This window comes from Chanos chanos, chromosome 7, assembly GCF_902362185.1.
Source record: "Chanos chanos chromosome 7, fChaCha1.1, whole genome shotgun sequence".
Lineage (NCBI taxonomy): Eukaryota > Metazoa > Chordata > Actinopteri > Gonorynchiformes > Chanidae > Chanos > Chanos chanos.
This window is the reverse complement of record NC_044501.1, coordinates 23,470,370-23,492,625: the sequence shown is the minus strand read 5'-3', so window position 1 is coordinate 23,492,625 and position 22,256 is coordinate 23,470,370. Positions and strand designations below refer to the sequence as shown.

Below are 22,256 nucleotides of genomic sequence, written 5' to 3'. Positions count from 1 at the left end.
CAGGGACAAGGTCCTACACCACGGCCATTGCCGTTTTTTTTAGTTCAACTACGGTCTAACCGCAGTTTTAAACCAGTACGGCTAGTTCGGTCATCTTTGAACAGTTGAACATACAACTGCGTGTTAAATTAGATGTTGAAGAAAAGAACTAGTTCAGCGAGTCCAATTATCGCATATATATTATATTATTAATACAATTTAATACAAACTATCATTGCATTCGAAAGATTTTCCTTTAAAATACATACAAAATGGAACGTAAAATTCTGTGTCATACCATTATTATAACAGTTATTTGCAGCGTGCTGGTGTACTTTTGCGACTGCCTAAACATGTCAAATAAAATTAATCAATAAACCACTCAAAAGGCCACGGTTTTTTCAGGTCGTTGAAAGAAACTGCACGAAATTGTTTCAGGTAACCAAACTAATGACTGAATTAACCACGTAAGGCTCGCTCAATTAACTGACACATTATAAAATCAGCTGGAAGACATTAACTGGAATTCCGTGAAAGTTCAAAAAATGGCGACGAACAGAAGCCGTACGTGTTCCAATCGATCGGGAAAGTATGTGAAGGACACATACAAGGACACCACAACCTCCAGAGCTGACGCCTTGGCCCTGGTGGAAAACTAAAGGCGCTTTTCCACTGCATGGTACCAGCTCGAGTCGATTCAACTTGACTCGATTCGCTTTTTGGTACTTGGTGCCTCGTTTGTTTTCCACTGCACTAGGTAGCCCCTCGGTGTGGCTGGTGACGCCGCAAGAAACTGTCGTGGCGTCATCATACTACATGACTGTGTGTAACGAGGAATTGCGACTTTGGGATTTCACACATTTGAAAGAAAAGCTAAATAACCTTGTTTGGCTACCAAGCCACATTAGATACTTGTTCAGCTCACGTTTATTTACATATCCTCTCTGGTTTAACAGTTTCCAATACACCGACTGTAACTATAGTTACAGACATGCGAGTCGCAGATATATTACTTCATTTAGGCAGAATAAGTTAAACGCTATAGTTTAAAAGCTCATTAACGTCAGCGGCCTTCCACTGATAAACAAGACTAGCTTTGTGGGTAACCCAATTTAACAATAGACAGCGTGATAAGCTGCTGCAATTGATGTTGCTTGGGACTTTTTTAGAAGTGACGAGGGAGAAACGATAGGGCCATTATTTGTTGACGCTGTGCTCACACGTAACGTTTTTTCCTGATGAGAACCGCTGGTAAAGGCTTTTTTTTTTTCATAATAAAAAAAAAACGCTGTCCCAAAAATCAACACAACTGCATCGGCATTGGCGTGGCAGAGAATTGCTGCCCGAGTCAATGCTTAAGTTTGAATGCAGTAGTCTATTCATTTAACATTTAACCACACTTTCTCTTCATATTACAGGTGGAAGTGGTGGAATGTAATTGAATAAAATTCTATTTTATTTTAGGTGCAATCCCATGGGCACAAAGCGCACTTGGAGCGAAAATGAAATATAAAAACATAGTTCAAACAGGTAAGGCACATTTTGCTTCGGCCTATACGCTCATGATTGTACCTCAATTTGGTTTTAATCATATTTGACATATTAAACAAAGTAAATATAATTTAGTGGTTATTTCAACTTGGAGTAGCTTTAACCCCCAGCAGAATGCTGTTTTAAGACACACACATGTCCTCTCGCCCAATATCCTGCTTAGCATATTGACATTTGAGATGTAAATACTCAGTACTCCAGAGATTTTGCCAAATATAGTAGTTTAAAGTATACTGAAACAGAATGCTCTTCTTTATCACAGGATGATGATGAAGACACGTTGTCTGTTGCCACAGAGAGGGATTCAGAAAGGCCTACAGTGGTTTACATCTCAATATTGCAAATGGTAACTACTGATATTTCTCTCCCAATTTAAGTGTTTTTACATTCTTGTGTGGAATTTTGAGGTTAAAATGCACATTGAAGGGATGACACGTTCTTATCCTTTTTAACAGAGCATGACTGGGCATTACCAGGAGGAGACTCCATCAACCTCCACAGCACAGATTGACACAGTGAGATGTTCAGTAAATGCCAGGTTAATTCTGCATGTAGGACTGTAGAATTTAATGTCATCCTTATGTTTTCTCAGTTACCGATTAAGGAGTTGTATAAAATGCATCTCCTGAAGAAAATGGCTAAAACTGACTGAGAAATGGTGTACTTGCAGTGGCAGATTCGCAAGGCCTATCTTGAAATTGAATTACTGGAACACCAGTAAGAGTTGGGTGCATGGTCACAGGTGAACTGGTAATTGTTGGAACAATCTAAATATAGTAATTGTTGCATTTGCATAAAGAAATAAAGATAGACCAAATAAAATGTGACTGATTTTTCTTTATTTGACTGCTGGGGGTGGTGGTATCTTAATCTGTGAAATGTTTTTGGCAAATTATGTCTCGGACGGCTCCTCCATCCAGGACATCTGCAGGGTGGATGGGACTGTCTTCCTCAGGATCATTCATTTGTGCAGCAGGGTGCTGCTTTCCTCTAATTGTGGCAATATTATGGAGAACAACACATGGCAAAATAGTGTCACACGCCCTCTCTGGGGTTACTCTGACTTTACGCAGACACTGGAGCCGGGCTTTGAGCATGCCTACTGTCATCTCAACCCGGGCTCTAGTCCTGCAGTGGGCCATACTGGAATGTTGTTGGAGACAAAGCTCAGGGTAAGGGCTCAGCAGAGAGGGCTGGCATGGGTACTCTCTGTCACCACGCAGGTGGCCATCAAACTCTCCTGTAATTATACAGTGGATACATTTTAAGGGTGTTAAAAGCGGGAGACAAGGGAATGATATTTGTGCAAATCTGTTGCTCAGGGTACACTAATGATACATTCGTATATCATGCACAGAGCCGGGCCACTTGGCTTCAACATGTGTGATCAAGTGCGCTGCATCACATATAATCTTGACAGTGCAGAGAATGAGAAATATTAATTGCAGTTTATTGTGATGTATAGTCTTCGTTATTGTAAGACAATAGTCAGTGTACCTGCACATTAATGCTGTGGAAAGGCTTCCTATTCACATATTCTACTTCATTAACGGAAGGAGCAGTGATAGGGATCTGTGTGCCATCGATGCAGCCCATGACATTGGGAAACCCTGTAACATAAAAACTAACTACTGATCCCAGTCTGAGGTTGCAGCAGAATGTCATGAACACGATATAATTTAAAATACCATCATTAACTTAAACTGAATGATTCTACATAAGTCACCTGCAATCTTGTGTAATTCCTCTTTGATGGTCCTTAGAGGTTTGTGCCCAGGAGACAGTACAAAAATGTGCAGTAGCCGTTTAAGTGCAAGGGACACTTTTTTACAGCTCTACAAACAGTTGCTTTCCCAATATGAAACTGAAATGAATTATACTGAAGTGTCCAACAACACACAAACTCTTGAGTGATGGGGTCAGGGGGCGTGACGGTAGACATGTCTGTAATGGTTAAGACATCAGTCCATTTTTGTTAATAAGAATGAACGTTTAGTTTGCGATGAATGACGTCCAAAAAACCTTGTGGCCAAACTGAAGAAAGGTATCCCTCTGGAATAGCGCTGCTCTAAAACCTCAACACAGCAGGTGCTGAAAATATTGTGCGATCTGGTTAAGAATAAGTCACATAGTAATCGTAAATCATAATTTTTGCGAATTTTCCTGACGAGTTAATATATTAGTGTAAAATGGATTTAGCTTTAACGGCCAAAGATTGTATACAGACTGACCCTGTGGCATAAGGAGAACCTTATATCCACAGAGATTCCTGGACAATGTAGACGTTTCACAGTCTTTCTAAACCCATCATACGTCTACTTCACACCTTATTTCAGTAAAAAGACACAGCTGTGACAGAATATGTGGTACTAGGTGTTCCTAGATAGGAAGGTCCCACTGAAGTTTAATCAAAACAGATCAATTCCCCATCAAACCAGAAAACTGTTCTCATGAGTTTTATTCTAATAAACAATCAAATGAACAACTCTCTTCACATGGTCCTCGAATGCCATTTATTTATTTACGGATACAATTAAACATTATGAATATTTTTACTTTGACTTAGTGGCATTGTTGGGTAAAACTGTTCCCGTTGGTCTGATCAGTGCAGGGTGAAAGAGGACAGGTTAATGTGAGATCGTTGGCTAGAGGAGATGTCCGGCATGTTGCTCAGAGTGTTGGAGAAATGGTGAACACTTCAGATGAGCCGCCTCCTCTTGCAGTCTCTGTCCATCTGCTCCCCTGCTGATGGACTAAGAGCAGTGCCCAGTGGCGAAACCATGTTCAGAGTGGGGTCCTCGGAGGCTTGGCCAAACAGTGCCAGGAGCAGAGCCACACCAAAACCTGTAGCACGCTCCCCCTGCATGCGCACGCACACACACACACACACACACACGGGACAAGATCAGAACCCGGGCCTGCTTTTGTCATGCCATCAGACTCTTTTTACAGCCATGCAGTCTGACTACAGATGACGATGACAAAAACCACTCGGCATGGATATGAGCTGCTCTGTGGCGGGGCTTAGTGAGGTCACTTTGCTGCCAGAATTATTACGACGAGAGTATGCCATACCCTAATGGTACGGCGAAAATCCCAATATCCTGCTTGCGAAAGTGCTGTTAAGTGTTACCTGAAAAATCCCTGAGAAGACAAATTAACGCAGCACTAACACCTGCTTTTCACGTTACTTATAATCTGTGTACTCTGAGATCACAACGCTGCTCAGCTGAACTATTCATATGTGAGCCCGCATGGAGATTTGTGTTGCAGCTCTCAAGGTTTCTGTGAAATTAGGGTATATTTGAGGAAACGAAAATGAAAGGTTGACACTCACAGCGTGGACCGGTGACGCTATGTCAACGTGCACCCAGACACCTGGCCAGTCAAAGCCCAGGTGAGAGCCAATGAAGAGGCCAGCACAAGAGCTCTGAGCATTCTCACGATCCTGAAACACACACAACATGTCCACTCACATTCATACAGTTTCTTCTCTGTGAAGGCATGTCCCAGACACATGAAAGAGAGACAGGGACAGAGACAGGGAGAGAGAGAGAGAGAGGGAGAGGCACAGAGAAAGAAGCAGAGAGAGACAAAGGATGACCTGTGACAGATCAGCTCAGCATATCAGACATGTCTGACAGGAACTTGTATTCCTGTACAAAAACAGATTTTCAGTGAGAACTAGACCACCACGCCACCCACACTGTTAATGTCATAACAGATGCAAAAAGACAACATTCCTTCTGTTTCAAAGTATACTTTTCCCCCCCCTAAGTCTTCCCTGTTTTTCCTAAATTTGGAATACAGAAGAAGCCACAATCTACTCCACAGTAGCCACTTCAGTCAGGTAAATTTGGCTCACACACAGTTCCTCCGATACACATGAAACCAGGTGCTACACATTTTCACAGCTGTCACCCGTCACATAGCACTATTCACATGATGATCACTTCAACCACACAGGATTCACTCCCTCATGGAGCTCCAGCCTGAGGGGGCGTGGGGGGGTGGGGGCTCGGTCAGCCTGGCCAACACGTTCACCTGAGGAGATCCACCCCCCGAGAGCATGGTACAGCTCTACCCTGTGTTTTCTCTGCACTGTCTTATGTTTAAAAAAATAAATAAATATAAATGTATATAAAAAAATTTTTTGGCCAGAGCTTGTTTAGACTCAGAGTTTTTAGATGAAAACTCTGGCAGTGAGTACTTACATTTGTCAAGACAAGTTCTGTGAAAAAAAACCCCAAACACATGAGTGGCTACACACCAACAAGATTCTGGACACCTGACCAAAAGTGCTTGAGAAATTAAGAAAGCAAAATTCCAAAACACAACCTTGTATTTTAAAAGAAAATCCATTCAAATCAAACCGGTTTATCATCAGTCTTTTCTCTAAAGCCCATGTGACAGGTCTTGGCAGAATGGAAACAGAGCTGACTGAAAACTTCTCACCGCCACAGAGTTCTTCATGTCTGCCACGGCTGACGTGAACTCGCTGAAGTGAAGCTCGGGGCAGTAGACCAGGGGGTGGGCGAGGTCGCCACTGCTGCGCCCAGCCCGCACACACGCAGCCTCCCACTGCTCGTTATTTGTCATGACTGCAGCATGGTACTTCCCAGTAGAGATGCCCTGCAGGCACACAGATGGCAGAGAAGCATTAAACATCTACAGACCCATTACAGAGAAGCAAAATGTTCTACAGACCCATTACAGAGCGTCTAATGTTTCCACCACTGTGGATAAATGGTAACCCTGACACAGGTTAAGACTGACAACATAGATTCTCAAACTGATAAGATGTTACTGCTGGAGTGTGTTTCTTTTTAGGAGGGCAAGACCGTTCATACTTCAGGAGTGTTTGTGTGTGTGTGCGTGCGTGTGTGTTCTTAAACACCACAATGAATCAACAATGAGGGGAAATATGGCAGTAAGAGGCAAACAGCTAAAATGGTTTTTACTGCAGTATTGGAAACTAGGCTGTCTGATCTCATCATGAACACTGTCAAAATGCTGAATTATTCAAGTTGGGGAAATTCCAGTTTCATATATTGGACGTATCTGTGCACATAGCTGTGCTATGTTTTACAAAGACACCAAAGTCCAGCTGGCTGAGCTGTGAGACAGAGCAAGACTCAGCAGCATGTGATCAGCAGAAGACAAAGTCATAAACGAAGGAATGAAGAGTCATGTGATCAGCAGAAGACACAATTATAAACGAGGGAACAAAGTGTCATGTGACCATGTACCAGTGAATCCACTCAGTTCCTTTTCTCATGTGTGAGGGTCCACAGTACTTAATGGTCATTCAGCTGGACAGAAAGAGTACAAAACTATCAAATACAAGCCCAACTATAAAGAAAGTATGAATCAAGCTTGGGCCAATGGGAAGTTTTGAAGTTGTGTTCAAAGACAGGGTCCTGTGTAAAGTTGTGTCTCATATGGGTATGGATGCTGACTCAGCAGTGAAGATAAAAAGTCTTGGCACACAAATATGGTTTCATAACCTCCTGATGTCTACTTGTGACTAAAAGATTTTATGAATCTTGTGACATTGGTGTGGTTTTCAGGAAACTGAGGAGACTTTGTGTGATTGAACTGCCTGTGCAGAGGCAATGCAAAAAAAAAAAAAACCCCTCAGGTGATATAGGTGATCCCTGTCCAGGTTTACTTTGGACTAAATTAACTACGCCTACAAAATACCATCAGTTCCAAACAATGCAGCTCAGATATATTAGCACTGGCTGTTTTCCCATTTGATCTTATTTTTAAACAAACTGACACTGTCACAAATGCACACGCTATCACACCGAACTAGGCCTGCACAATATGAGGAAAATCTGCAATGTGCAATAACATTGCACAATATTGCGATGACAAAAATGACGGGGCGATAAACAAATTTTGAAGTGTTCATATTAGCTATACAGTTCCCATGTCTTAATGCTCTAATAGGTACACTGCTAATTGACCCCAAACACTGAATAGCCTATGCCCACTCAAAGAAATGAACATCGTATGAAATAATTTGAGTATTAGAGCCACACTGAAGGGGAAAAAAATTCTGAAAAGAGTAATTTTTGTATAATGTGTTATTTTAGATGGGAAATATCAGAAGAGCAGCCTGCCACCTGTGTTAAAATGAGGAACGTGGAGCATCTTGAAGTTATGCTTTAGTATAGGTTTCCCAAATAACAAAATACTTCATCTTTGGCACATCAGTACCACATTATCATAAGTATCAAGACTTTGGAAAGATTGTGCAAGAAACTGATTGTGCAACAGTGCAAGAGACAGACAGCAGTTGCTAGAAGCAGGCTCACGCTGCCATTGACTGTCCTCCTGCCTGTTTTGTCAGTTGTTGGTATATTTTCCTAAAAATTTTTTCCCCCCCTTGAAATTGTGTTTTTATTCTCGTAATATGATTTTTCTCTCGAACAATTGCAACTTCTCCCTTGAAATATGACTTTGTTCTCATTAAATTGCAAATTTATTCTCATAATATGACTCTCAATTATGACTTTATTCAAGTAATATTATGACTTTGTTCACAAAATCTCAGGCCCCCCCACCCCCGTGACCCTAACAGTACGCTTCTACTGCAGCAAATTTTGCTTTGCTCTCATTCAGGTTCAATGATATGAGGTGCCGCTGTGGACAAAAGTCGTGCGAAAAACACAAGAGGGAACAAACCGTTTTTGAGCGAGAGAGATCCAGTTACCTAGCGAGAGAAGTCCACTTAGACAGCGAGAGCAACTGAAACTCTGCCAGGGGGATTGAAGCCCTCTAGTGACAGGTCCAATGGTCAGCACGCACAAATGAAAGTTGCTTGCAAGAGAGAGTGAAAAGTAGCCGGCGAGAGATCCAATGAACAGTGTGCGCTGTCCATTCGATAGTGTGCGCAAATGAAAAGTAGCAGCTATAGCAGCTATCTAGGTTTGATTCTTGAAAATATCGCCCTGTGTCGTTGCCATGACTCAAATGGAAACAAAAGTAGAACACAGATAAATGAAGTACTTACTCCGATATTTACACCAGTTAGTAAGAACAAGTAGTGGAGCCGTAACATATGATTTTGATAGCTCATAGACAGGCGAAGTGGGTCACATGAATGGACCCAGGAAATGGAATATACCATTCATGTTACCACTGGCATTTACAAACCCAACCCAAGGGGTTAGTAACATGCAGCTATACAGCCTTATCAAGGAAAAAAAAATAGCATGAAGTATATACTGGTGTAGTACACAGTATGCAGTTTCAACTACATCCAAAAGCTATTATCATTAGTAACCTGCTTGTGCCCCAAAGGTGAGACTACCATTTTGCTTAACTGGTCCTCTCCATCAACCCATGCTAGTCATTTGGTAAATTATTTTGATTTTATACGATGTCATTGCCCTTTCAGCAAGTGTACAATAAGGATCTACAATACTTGAATAAATCAGTGAAACAAAAACATTTGTAATTTATTAATTAGTACATTATCAGCCTATAATTGTCATCAGCATGGTCATGATCATCATTGTTATATTACCTAGCTATTCATATTAATGAACCTGGTACATCAACAGAGGTTAACTGGCTAGTTAGCTAGCTAACTGGTTTGAAGCTGCCTCGATTGCTGATACTTTTTATTCGTGGACACGCTATCGCAGTCCACGGGACTGAGTGTGCTGTTCACTGGATCTCTCGCAAGCATCTGTCATTTGTGCGTACTATCAAATGGCCAGCACGTGGTCCACAGGATCTGTCTCGCCAACTACTTTCATTCTCTCTTGCAAGCAACTTTCATTTGCATGTGCTGACCATTGGATCTGTCACTAGAGGGCTTCAATCCCCCTGGCAGGGTTTCAGTTACTCCCGTGGGCTAACTGGACCTCTAACTGGGTCTCTCGCACAAAAAGGGTTTGTTCCCCCTCACGTTTTTCGCACGACTTGTCCACAACAGTGCCTCATACAACAGGGGTGAAATTTGCTCCAACTGCCGAAATCGGCGCGAATTCAACAAGGCAAGTGAAACTAAGATGGTGAATTCTCAACTTTATGCAAATGAGAACCACATGAGAACCAATCAGTTCAGCGTATGATGTGTTTGGTTCGTGGCGTTCTCTAGAGAGGCGGGAGTAACAAAGTCTGACCAAGATGGCGGAGTCCAAAGGCTACGTGTAGGATGAAAACATGTATATGACTAAAAAATGTATGGGCAACCATTTGTATCTGCATCAACTCCGGTTGTTGTTTACATGTTTCATGAACTTAGTCGGGGCCAGAGCAGAAGGGGAAAAAAACCTCTCAACGGCTCTGGTCGGGGCAAACAGACCACTGCAGACCTTCATTTAAGCACTAGAACTTTTCAGCAAGGTGACTTGCTTGCTGTTTTCGCGATCATGCCCCCGGAGTGAAATTTTGCAGGGCAAAATTCACGAGGTGTTTCGCTGTGTTTCATCGTAATTTAACATGCTTTTATTGAACAAATTGTTTTGCATGTTTTACACAGTACTTGTGTTTGTAACACACTGTCTCTTATGAAACCAAAAGAATAGCACTTGGAATTATTTTTCACCACAAGGTCTTCGTCAACCACATTTTCCTCGCTCTCCTCTCCCTCAGCCATTGTGCTAGCTAACCTCGCAGTCGCCACCAAATTAACACCAATTAGTCTGAGGGTAGCTGACTTGGATCTTTGAATCTCATTCAGTACAATGAACAAATCTTTTTCAAGTTATTCGTTCATTTTGTTCACTGGAACTAGTGTGGCACTGTAGCCGTCATCTGAGTGATGAAAGAAAGACCCGTTGATTCGGTGCAGTGCTCTCATCCAGACAAATTATCATTCTATGATGGCTTTCACTTTAGCCTACCTAGTCATTGAAGACCCGTTGTGTATGAACTCGTTCCAATGGAAAGCCGAATTGGACGGCCATTCAGTAGCTACACTGCACACAGCTAAGGAAATGTTCTGGTTGACCACCTAACGTTAGATCTCTCTCCTCACCAGCAGTAATAGCATTGGTCATGTTACTCCTGTAACCCCGTAAATGATGACCAAATCAGGCTGTGTTCACATGTAGCGTCTTTTTTTGATGAAAAAAGCTGGCCAGAGCGTTTTTTCAGGTAGCAAAAAAAAAACAAAAAAAACACAAAACACTGGCAGCGCTTGTTCTGAAAAGCAGTTCAGAGTCTTTTGTTGCCATAACATCGTTAGCTAACCTTAGCTAACAGGCTAGTTCTGCTAACGACCAGCAGCAAACAAACACTTTCCAGAAACTCCAAACGGCCGCTTTATGATGAATAATATGATAGTTTCTGAGCACAGTGACCTGTACGACATGACCGTGAAATTCTAAGACAATTTCTCCACCGCTACCTTCTCTATTTTGTGGAAACGACTGGTCTCACTACTCCGCTTGTGATTGATCAGTTGTCAAAAAAGCTCTTGACGTAGGGCGTTTATCTGAGAAGTTAACCCTTTTTTTCCAGCTAACAAAAAAACGCCCTGAGCTGCAGAAAAAAAACGCCAGAGACAGCGTTAAAAAAACGCTCGGGGCGTTTTCGAAAACACGGTCTACTCCATAGGTTTATTATGTAAAACAGACGCTGACAGCTTCAGAAAAGACGCTACGTGTGGACGCAGTCTCAGTCGTTCGTACACTGAGCCTGCGTACCGGCCATGTGACAAGTGGACGAGAGACTCAGGAGCCTGAGTAAATTTATAAAAATCAAGTCGATGCGATCTGTCCGACATTATTTTTCCCCACGGAAATTACCCAAACTTTCGCTACGTAGCGTTCGGTTCCCTAACCTGCGGAAATGCGGGACGGTTCTCAAAAGGCATCAAGGTAGCACTGGCTCCGCACCAGCACCGGCACGGGCACCAGCACCGTCCTGGGGAAAAGAGCTAGAAGTCCACCGCTGTGTCTGAAATCATTCCCTACTCACTATATAGTGTTTGGTACATAGAACACTCACTAGGGGATAAGGGCAGACAGCTCCTGATACATTTCGGACACTATCTGGATGTTACGCTGCTACATAATTATGCGCCGGAAATTTGTATTGTATTATCTCTGTCACATAAACAAAAGCAAGAATATCTGCATCTGATTGGTCTGTAAAGACTTGCCTGCTTTAACGAGACAGGCTGCAATGCATGGTGGTCTTAGTCGATCGATGTTGGGTACATTGTGGGATACTTTGAGTGCACTATATAGGGTATAACAATTCTCACTCCACATTCGGACAGCACTACCAAATGGCAGACTCACTATATAGTGCCCTATATAGTGAGTAGTGAGCGGTTTCGGGCACAGCACATGGTTTGCACCCGGAAGCATGATCCGTTCTGCACAAACTCATACTGACGTTATCGGAAACTCAACTTATCCCTGCACAATTTGTACCACGCGTGTGAGAACATTTTATGGCGGTGAACCTGAACATTTAACGGATGGCAGACAGCGAGTTCCGTTCTGCACATGCGCATAAGTACTTATTCGTAAAACCAATTTATTCCTGCACGATTTGTACCACGCATGTGTAAACATTTCTGTTCAATGAAATGAGTGTGTTTGTCGTCTCTGTATAGACTTTAGACCAATTATATCTCTAAAGTATGTCTGTTGCTATCCTTCTGCTAACAGAAACATAAACAGGACTACAAAGCAAGACACTTAGATAATGCATTACCAGCTTCACAATGTGAGCAGAAGCTAACCATAGCTTTACTAATCGGGGATAACGTGTTCTCACAACAACCACGCAACTAACTTAAACACATCGATTACCTAAGGATTTGGTAGCTGCAGTGTTGAAGAATAATCAGACGTTTTAGCCGTATTTCCATACACTATCAAAGACCAATGTGATCATACACCAACACTGTGCTTAAACGATATGCATTTGACACACAAAGTTATTGCTTATTAGATTAGATTACATTAGCCTCAACTTAATTATGCAGAGTAAAACTACACCGCCACACTTAACCAGCGTCCAGCCAAAAGGGAGTGTGAAGTAGAGTCGATGTCAAAAAAAAAAAAAAAAAAGTCAAAAGCATTTGTCAGATGCACAGTTAAAACGACAAAAAAAACCCCCACACATGCGTAGAACAGGTTGGGCAGTGTCGTAAGAGATTAAATTCTGCGTGTGCACTGACTTTAGCGCATGTGCAGAACAGATCGCGCTTCCGGGTATGGATCGTGGATTTACAGACCCGAAGACCCATAGTTATGAGTCGTGAACAAATCAGTGGTTCCTACACCAAGCCTGCGCAGCGGTTATGTGACCAGTGAATGGAAGACAGACCCGAAAGACCCGTTCTGATTGGTGCGTATGCGTGACATGGGAAAAGAATGAACGAATCACTCAGACAAGTTGTTACTCCCGAGTCAGACAAAAGATTCGTTCAAAATGAATCGTTCATGAACGACACATCACTAGTCAAATGTTCGGATGCCGAATGTGAACGCATGGCGCGTGTACACAAAATCTCTTATTCATCGCGCCTCGGGCAGTCTTTTGCGATGTGGTCATCACACATGTTCATATCGCGATGACAATGAAAATACCATTTATCAATCAGCACTACACCGAACCGACACTGTCACAAATGGATCCACTATCACACTGAACCAACACCGTAACAAATGCACACACTGTCATAAATGCATGCATCGTCAGATGCTGCACTGGTGTGGTAAGCCTGTGTTACTATGGAGTCATACTGAAGTCGAAAGTTGTGTGTTCATACCACAAAAATGATATGAAATAATGACAGAGCCACACAGTGCAAGCAGCTCTCCCTCAAACACACATATTCAAACACAAACATATGCATGCACACTCACACAGACGCACGCATAAACACAAATATACACATGCACACACACAGGCACACAGACAAACCTGGGCCCCTGTGAGTGTGGCCATATCCAGGATAATGTCAGCTGCAAGGTCTTTACTAGCATAGACCACTCCGTCTGACAGGACCAGCCGACCCTCTGCATCAGTGTTGTTGATTTCTACTGTCCTGTGGGAGGGAAAGCAGAGTGTCATGTGACTGAACTCAGGTGTTCGCTCACTATGACAACCCTGTGTTGGCTCTGACACTCATTCTGCTTTAAAGGCAGGCGAGATGAGGTTTTCATAAGCCCGTACCATGTTTATGTTCAACTGTGCAGATGTTAGCTCAGCTCCTGTCCATTCAGAGATTTACTCAGGGTGACCAGGGCTACCTTTCACATACAGCTTTACATGCACCACGGTGTTACTAAAGATTTTATCGACAGAGTTTCACGGCCTGTGTAAGTCTGAGCCTGGCACACAGCATGACCGCTGTACTTTTAACAAAACATGTAATCAGAACTCTGCTGTTTTTTTTGTTTTTTTGAAAAGCTCAGTTGGTGGCATGCCCTGAGGACAGGAAGGAGATGGGAACAGTTCACTCATCTTCCAGCTTTCAACTGAATCTCATTTGTTTACAAAAGTCCCACTCATGCATCCTCAGGTCTCTAAAAACATGTAAACACAGTTGAGCTGTACGTTTGAACACTGAGGTGGAGTCACATTCTGCCAAAGGAAGGCTCTTAGAGCACAGTGGTAAAGACCCATCACTGACTTTCCAGAGTAAAGTGTGTGGATGTCGTCAGGGCGGGTCGCGTTCGGCCCCACAGCGTTCTCCGCCAGACAGAAGACAGCATGGAGGTTATCCTTAAAACCCTAAAACACAAACACATACAGTCCAATCAAAGAAAAACTCATACTCAAACCTCCACATGGTCTTAAAGTAGCTGATAGAACAGACAAAAAATTAATAATCAGTCAGCGGTTACACGGCCAAAATGCGTCCATTTTTCTGCCATGTTAAATTATTTACAGGTTCGTGTGCTACAATGTGGCAGCCAGAGACCAGCTATTTGGCCTCTTTTGAACTCTGCCTGATCTTTTTTGTTGATTTAAAAACCTTAAATGCCGATTGTGTGACAGACTGAAAGACATTAGTACTTACTATCTCTCTTACTGTGCCTGTTTGAGGAGCTGCATGGATTCCTGTGTGTGTGTGTATGTATATGGATCAGTCTCAAGTCATTGTTGCAGCTTATGTTTCTGTTATTTTGTCAAATCAGCTGTAACTTCCACTTGGCAGTAAAACCATCTAAGGAATAGTTTGCTTTAACTACCACTTTTTAAATTTCTCCAGCTCTTCCAGATCTGCCCACAGGTTCATACTAAAGTATGTGTGTGTATATATATATATATGCGTATGTTAGTGCTGGACCGTATACCGGTTCATCCAGTATACAGACTTTAATTTCCCATATGGTAAGAATTTTTCCATATACCTGTAATCGATAAATTATTTCATTTAATTAGTTACTAAATTTTGACGGAGCGTTTGTTTTAACTGGCACAGCTTTTCTAGCCTTTACAGTACTGGTTTAGTGGCCCAGGAAACTCAGACCAGTTGCATGTGTTGTAAATAATCTCACGTGATACTACTCGGTATCAAACCTGTGCATTTTGATAAGCACTGTGACTCAAGTCAATGAGTGACCTACACATACAGGGGGGAGAGACAATGGTTGGAGAAATAAGTGAGTCAGAGAAAAGTAATTTCACATGGCGTGCTCTACAAAGAGAAAACAGACAGTGAAAACTGAGCTTTTAATCAAGACTGGACAGACTCTTGCATGTTCATTCTTCCCACGTGCTGTTCAAAACCAGTATGTCCCATATGTCCCGAGACCGTAGCGATTATTAAAAGCAGCATTGTGAGGCACCACTACGAGACAAAGCACAATTTTTTGAGCAGCTATACCCACTCAAATCCAAACTGAGGGCACAGGAAATAAACAGTCTAAGAGCCCAATGATCGATCCACCAGAATCCTAACACATTCATTCACTGCCCAACAACCTGCTAACGAATGCTCCCTTAAAGTTGCTTGGATTTTGGTTAACATAAAAACATTTACTGACACAGGGGTTATCAAGGAGGCCCTGAGTGCAGTACCTGAAACCTTAATTGAGGGAAAACAAAAATACAGTTAAAAGTACAGTAATAGCCGTCATGCAGTTGCCATACCAATGCTTCTACCGCACCTCTACCGAAATTGTAAGAAAAACAAATATACTGTGATATATACCGTTACTGTCGGTGCTTCAAATCATATCGTGATAAATTTTAGGCCATACTGCCCAGCCCTAGCATACGTGTGTGTCTGTGTGTTTTGGGGGGGGATTCCGCTTTTTCTTCTCCAGTCTGACTGCAGCTCTGACCACTTTGACTCACCAGTTTCACTGCAGCTCTGAACGCTCCCAAAATGGCCGCCGCCCCACCACAGTCCCGTTTCATCCCTGGCATTGTAGTCTGTCGCACACAGGGAAAAGTCACCTTTACATTCCAGAGCATCATTAATGTCTACAGTCTACAGCCTGTGGAAGCTGTATGACTACCACGTTTTTAAGACTGGATCAAAGGAAAAGAACAACTGCACCAACAGCACCTGTAGGCACTGTACAAGCTGCAAAAACATACTTAACACAGGTGAAATACATGACAGACTTAACCAAATTACATTCAAGGTTCAGTGTTCATTTTTTCTTTTTCTTAGTGTGAACATACTTTTCCCTTAATGCTGAGGCCTCCTGTGTCATACACAATGCCCTTGCCCACCCAGGCAATCGTCTGGGTTGCCCCTGAGGGCACGTGGCTGAGAACAGCCAGGGCTGGAGGGTGCTCCGCTGCTTTACCCACACCATAGATACCTGTCAGAGAGAGAACAAGAGATAGAGGGTCAGTCAGGATGTGTGGTTTCCAACATTACAGACAATACAGCAGAAACTGGTGTGACCAGACAGCTACAAAAACACTTTGAGGTGTCCACCCGCAGTAATAGACATGTAGAGGACAAATGCTTTGAAGGTTAAAAATGAACCTGCTGAGATTCAACAGCTTTAGGAAGTGACCCTTGTCTGCATTACAGTGACTGGCCCTGGACACAGCTAAACAAGGAAACACACACACATATACACACACACACACAACCTCCAAAGGCCTTCTGCTTCAGTTCACACACACACACACACACACACTACCTCCAAAGCCCTTCTGCTTAAGTTCCTCTCCACGAATTATGGTTGGAGCAATACCCAAATCATTCCCCACAGCCCGGATTTCCTGCAAGTGACAAACAGATTTATGAGAGACACTGATCCAAGGAGAGGTTTTCAGCTCCAGCCCTGGGTGACCATAAAACAGCATGTTTCAGCTCCACGACATCAGTGTCAGGATGACTGGACTAGAGGACTTAACCCAAAGAACCAAGTTAAGCCGTAGAAAAGTAACAGTAAAGGACAGGTCCAGCCGTCTGAGCTGCGTCACTAACAGTAAAGGACAGGTCCAGCCGTCTGAGCTGCGTCACTAACAGTAAAGGACAGGTCCAGCCGTCTGAGCTGCGTCACTAACAGTAAAGGACAGGTCCAGCCGTCTGAGCTGCGTCACTAACAGTAAAGGACAGGTCCAGCCGTCTGAGCTGCGTCACTAACAGTAAAGGACAGGTCCAGCCGTCTGAGCTGCGTCACTAACAGTAAAGGACAGGACCAGCCGTCTGAGCTGCGTCACTAACAGTAAAGGACAGGTCCAGCCGTCTGAGCTGCGTCACTAACAGTAAAGGACAGGTCCAGCCGTCTGAGCTGCGTCACTAACAGTAAAGGACAGGTCCAGCCGTCTGAGCTGCGTCACTAACAGTAAAGGACAGGTCCAGCCGTCTGAGCTGCGTCACTAACAGTAAAGGACAGGTCCAGCCGTCTGAGCTGCGTCACTAACAGTAAAGGACAGGTCCAGCAGTCTGAGCTGCGTCACTTGGTGTTGGTCGTGATGTGAGACTGATTTAGATAACGTCTGTGGACACTGATCACAGGAGGAATCTCTGGACCACAGATCAGTTTTTCATCCTGCCAGTTCATAAATGACCTGACCACTACCACTGGCCACCCATTCGCTTATAGTGCTAAATGCTTATGTTCAGTAGAAAACAGGTCAATGTCCTTTTCACTGATGTATGTCTGTATGCATGCGTGTGTGTATAAGATTTAATACACTATGATGTATTAAACAAGTTTTAGGTGTGTGACTACAGACTACACTGAAATTCGTCACTAGTCACCTTTTAGAGAGAAGTTTATTTGCTAAGTTGGCAAATAATGATTAAGACTGAGAAAGCCATGTTTATTAAAAAAATGGTCAAAGGAAATTGTGAAATTTTGAGTGGCATGCCAGGACATATACCCTGTAGTGCCAACCCTGCCACTAACACCTAAAGTTGACTAATGCCTGCTCAAGTTCTTTCCATTCTGTCTCCATAGAAGTACTTCCACCAAATGATGAGTTATCAGTCAGGATCATACACAATGCAAACTGACCTCGAGGAAATGATCTGTGTTCATCTCACTGCAAGGCGTGTCCACAATCCGTGCAGCCAGTCTCACACCGTCTGTGGCATGAGTGAGACACTGGAAGGAAACATAAGGCAGTTTTATTAAAGCTGACATGCATGACGGCGTCACAATGACCAGAGGTGATTAAGACGATCTATTTCAAACCAGTACCCCAGAAAGTGGGAGATTTCCTATGAACACTCAGCTACCTCTAACATGCTTAACTCCAGAGGGCCATTGTCTTGCCCCACAACGACAAATTCCACGGTAACCAGCTTCTTCTCAGTCCTGCGTGTGGAGGCCGAGCGGCGTGTGAAGAGTGGAAAAGCCCGGGCAATGGCACACGCTGAGGCAAACACATCAGAGCGCTCACACACCACCTGCAGAGGACCAAAAGAAACAAGAGGACCTTTTTACCCAGGTGCAGTCTTATTAGAACTCACCTTTCCCTACCCTATCAAAAACCCAGTACTTACCAATAATTTGCGGTTGGCAGAAACACAGACAAAGTAACACTGAAGGTGTCTTCTAATTTTCAATTGTAATCTTAATTTCACTCCAAACTCTCTAGAGTAACAGAGCATTTCTATATCTTTCTTGTTTCAAAGTCAAGATGCCGAGCAATAAAGTTCATTATACATTTTTATAACAACTTCAGACTGCTGTCCAAATGTTAACTGAAACACAAACCCTGTGTCACCAGAAAGACAAAGAAATATAATACCTATCAACCTGCAATAAACATACTATGATAGTTCATATTTCCAAGATAATAATTCTCCTTGGCATCTATAATACTGTCTAACAATAACAGATATTAAAAGCATTCTGTAGCATCTGGGGAGGCTCTAGTTTCAGCATGTTTAAACTGGTATTACAAGACAACTTAAAAAAGCAGCAGAAACTCAAAGTTAACACGCATTTTTGAAAAGACTAGTAATTCATTTTGGCATGTGAGAGTTCTATGTTTTAAGAGATGACATAACGATGCAGGTGAATGGAAAAACCATGATTTTTTTTTAAATGTTGGGGTGGTCACAGCAGGCCAGACTGAGATGAAGTGAAACTGACCAGGATGCAGCGGTTGGAGCCGGCAGGGAGGCAGGTGCGAACCAGGCGGGTGAGGAAATGGGCGGAAGAGGGGCTGTTGTGTCTGCTGACGTGGGAAGGCAAGGCTGCCACTGCTGCATGGTTCAGGTACAATGGGCAGTTATCAGTGGGGTTTGGATTCACAACATTCAAGGCCGCTTGCCAGATCTGAAACCACAAAAAAGAGCAGAAAAATCACTTTTCACAGCATTCCAACTGAGCACAGCTTACAAACAGATGCTGTTAACAGTTTCTATTACTATAATTTCCATTTAGTTTATTTTCAAGTGAAAAAAAACTTAAGTATGACCAACTACACAGATGAACAGTACATGGGAAAACAGTACGTGGTTCACTGCAGTGTAGCGTATTCTTTAAACAAGAGCACGGTACATCCTGGTTCCTGTCGCTATAGGCTGGTGGAGAGATCATTTTCATTACATCTAACGCTGTAAGCTATATGCAGCAACTCCAGCAGCCGTGCAACTTTTCAACGTAACTGGATTGGTGACAGCCGCACTGCGCGTGATCAGGCCACCTTCTTACGTAAACACGAACTATGATTCCCTCTTTGACCTCCACCCCACCCCACCCACAGTGATTCCAGTTCGATTTTAGACTATAATGATCAGACATGTTCTTAAACCCTGCTCGTCAGCTTTGGTTTTGCATAAACTCAAAAATGTTTTGAGTTCAGCTGCGCTAGCTACACGAGTTCCGTAACTTGCTTTATGCAACTAAAATGAGGAAATGACTCCGAATAGCAAATCGAACGACAGGTTATGTTCACCGAGAACTGTTCTTTCATCAGCAAACTCTGTGGAATTCATAGTTCACCAGTACTAACTATCATACTATTTAGCTTCTTTAGCGTGTGTTAAATGAATTTGATTCAGTTGGTTGCAACAGCTTAACATTAAACTCAAAACAGCTCAATACCAGACGTTCGGGAGCTATATTGCTTCTTAAAGGAACTAAATACAAAATGCTATACATCCGCTGTAAATCTTTGTTAAACAAAACATGTTCGAAGAAATACGCTGAATTAAATCCGGTAAACTTGCAGGCATTTAGCCATATAGCTTAGCCTGGAAGCATTCCGTATGATTGAACGCGCTTATGCAGGACTCGAGTTTAAATCAGTAACAGTGGTCCCAGCGCAAAATTTGCCCACCTCTTTGCTGACGACCGGCTGAAGTTTCCCTTTGATCTGAGCCCAGTTTATTTGTTGCAGGTTACAGAGCTGGCCAACAATGAGGACTGGGCGATTAAGCGGCTCCGAGTCTCCGGCAGAAGCCTTAAACTCGAGCACAACATTCGCCATCTTTGTGCTAGGTAATTGGCTGTGCTGGGGCGATGTACTTTGACCTCACAGTTGTTAATTTCTATGGTCCATCTCGCGAGCGTTTAAAGACACCGATTGCTTGTTCAGCCTGTAGAGCTGGATTGTTGAGGCCGTAATCCCACGACCTGGGCCGTCCGTTGGCCTGTTTGTAATCAAGTGCTTATTTATTCGACAGATTACCAGTTACAAACATAGTTTTTAATTTCTTAATTATGCCGGTCGAAAGCACGTTCAAAAACTTGTGGCATAATTCCGGACGGCACTGTGCGTTTTTTAAACTCCAACTACTAAACTATGATATTATAACTATACATATGAGCTATTTAAAAAAAACGGAGAAAGAAACGAAACTGGTGAAGCGCCACCATATATTACTGTCTGTAAATGGTTTGTAAAATATAAATACGAATTCCGAGCACGGTTATACTGAAGCGAAACATCCCACCCTGCGAATATGTGTATATCTACACTCCCTGAGCACTTTATTAGGAGCACGTGTACACCTTATTCATGCAATTATCTAATCAGCCAATCGTGTGGTAGCAGTGCAATGCATAAAATCATGAGCTTCAGTTGGGGAAATAATCAGATCCAAACCATCAGAACGGGGGAAATGATCTCAGTGATTTTTGATCGTGGCATGATTGTTTGTGCCAGACGGCCTGGTTTGAGTACCTCTGTAACCGGGTAATTCTTCAACTATGGCCCATTTTGGCCAGGAAAATTTTAGCATTTAGCATCTAACATTTTTTTTCTATTAAAATGCATTGCTATGGTTTATTTCTCCATTCTAACACATCCTGATAGTGGCTATGATGACGATTTTGTTAAATAATACATATTTCACTCTCACACTAAAGAGGGAAACATCATTTCCTGTTATGGAAATGACATTTTGTCTTATTTCTTTCAAAATCTCATATGTTAGCCTGATGTCAGTTTTAGAGTTAGCATTAAATATATACAATATTAAATTAAATTGGTCCAGATGTTTTTACATTCATATGAAATATGAGCTGTTTGGAAATGACACCCAATAAACATACTCTCAATTTACCTTGATTTTTCCTCTTTTCATTACCCGCTATGGAGGTCACTCTTTTCTCCAGCCATGTGTTCCCCTTTTGAGTGGCTGTTGCTATGGTTAACAAGTATACAAATCCTAAAACATGATCCCAGAATTCTATTTTGCACAGTGTGGTGGAAATGACAGTGAACCCAAGGGACATTTTCTTGTATTTTTTTTATGAAAATGTGAAGAAATATTAAAATACATAATATATTTCTTTAAAATAGGCACTGATGTCTAATTTGTGTTTGAACTCAAAATTATTTCAGTATTAAATACAAAATGAAGCAGGGTTGATCACTCTATACAACTGTGGTGAGCATAAAAGCATCTCAGAACACACAACACACTGAACCCTGAGGCAGATGGGCTACAACAGCAGAAGACCACGTCGGGTTCCACTTGTGTCAGCCAACAACAGAACGCTGAAGCAGCAGTGGGCACAGGCTCACCAAAACTGGACACTTGAAGACTGGAGAAACGCAGCCTGGTCTGATGAATCTCAATTTCTGCTCAGGCACACAGATGGTAGGTGCTTTGTGTCTACAGTCCAGGCTGATGGCTGGAATGTTTTCTTGGCACACTTTGGGCCTGTTTATGCCAATCAATCATCACTTGAATTCCACAGCCTATTTGAGTATTGTTGCTGACCATGTGCATCCCTTCATGGCCACAATTTGCCCATCCTTTAATGGCTGCTTCCGGTATGATAATGCACCATGTCACAAAGCAAAAGTCATCTCAAACTGGTTTCATGAACATGACGATGAGTTCAGTGTTCTTC

The 22,256-nt window shown here is 42.6% G+C and overlaps 1 protein-coding gene across 1 annotated transcript; it reads right to left on the bottom strand.

The window, feature by feature from the left end:
- Positions 1-3,970: 3,970 nt before the first annotated feature.
- npepl1 (aminopeptidase like 1) lies at positions 3,971-20,387 on the bottom strand. Its single transcript, XM_030779733.1, has 12 exons — positions 20,233-20,387; positions 19,041-19,226; positions 18,179-18,349; positions 17,955-18,044; positions 16,629-16,710; positions 16,156-16,298; positions 15,823-15,900; positions 14,150-14,250; positions 13,438-13,561; positions 5,986-6,162; positions 4,868-4,978; positions 3,971-4,390 (listed from the first exon to the last, which is right to left on the bottom strand). Exons 1-12 carry the CDS (start codon positions 20,380-20,382, stop codon positions 4,229-4,231), a joined length of 1,575 nt encoding a protein of 524 aa, XP_030635593.1. The 5' UTR covers positions 20,383-20,387; the 3' UTR covers positions 3,971-4,228.
- Between the last annotated feature and the right edge of the window lie 1,869 nt (positions 20,388-22,256).

Coding starts and splice junctions, on each gene's coding strand:
- npepl1 (XM_030779733.1), bottom strand. CDS start 20,382: ATGGCGAATGTTGTGCTCGAGTTTAAGGCTTCTGCCGGAGACTCGGAG. Junction 19,227..20,232: donor AGCCGGTCGTCAGCAAAGAG/GTGGGCAAATTT, acceptor TTGTGGTTTCAG/ATCTGGCAAGCGGCCTTGAA. Junction 4,979..5,985: donor ACATGAAGAACTCTGTGGCG/GTGAGAAGTTTT, acceptor TGTGTGTTTCAG/GATCGTGAGAATGCTCAGAG.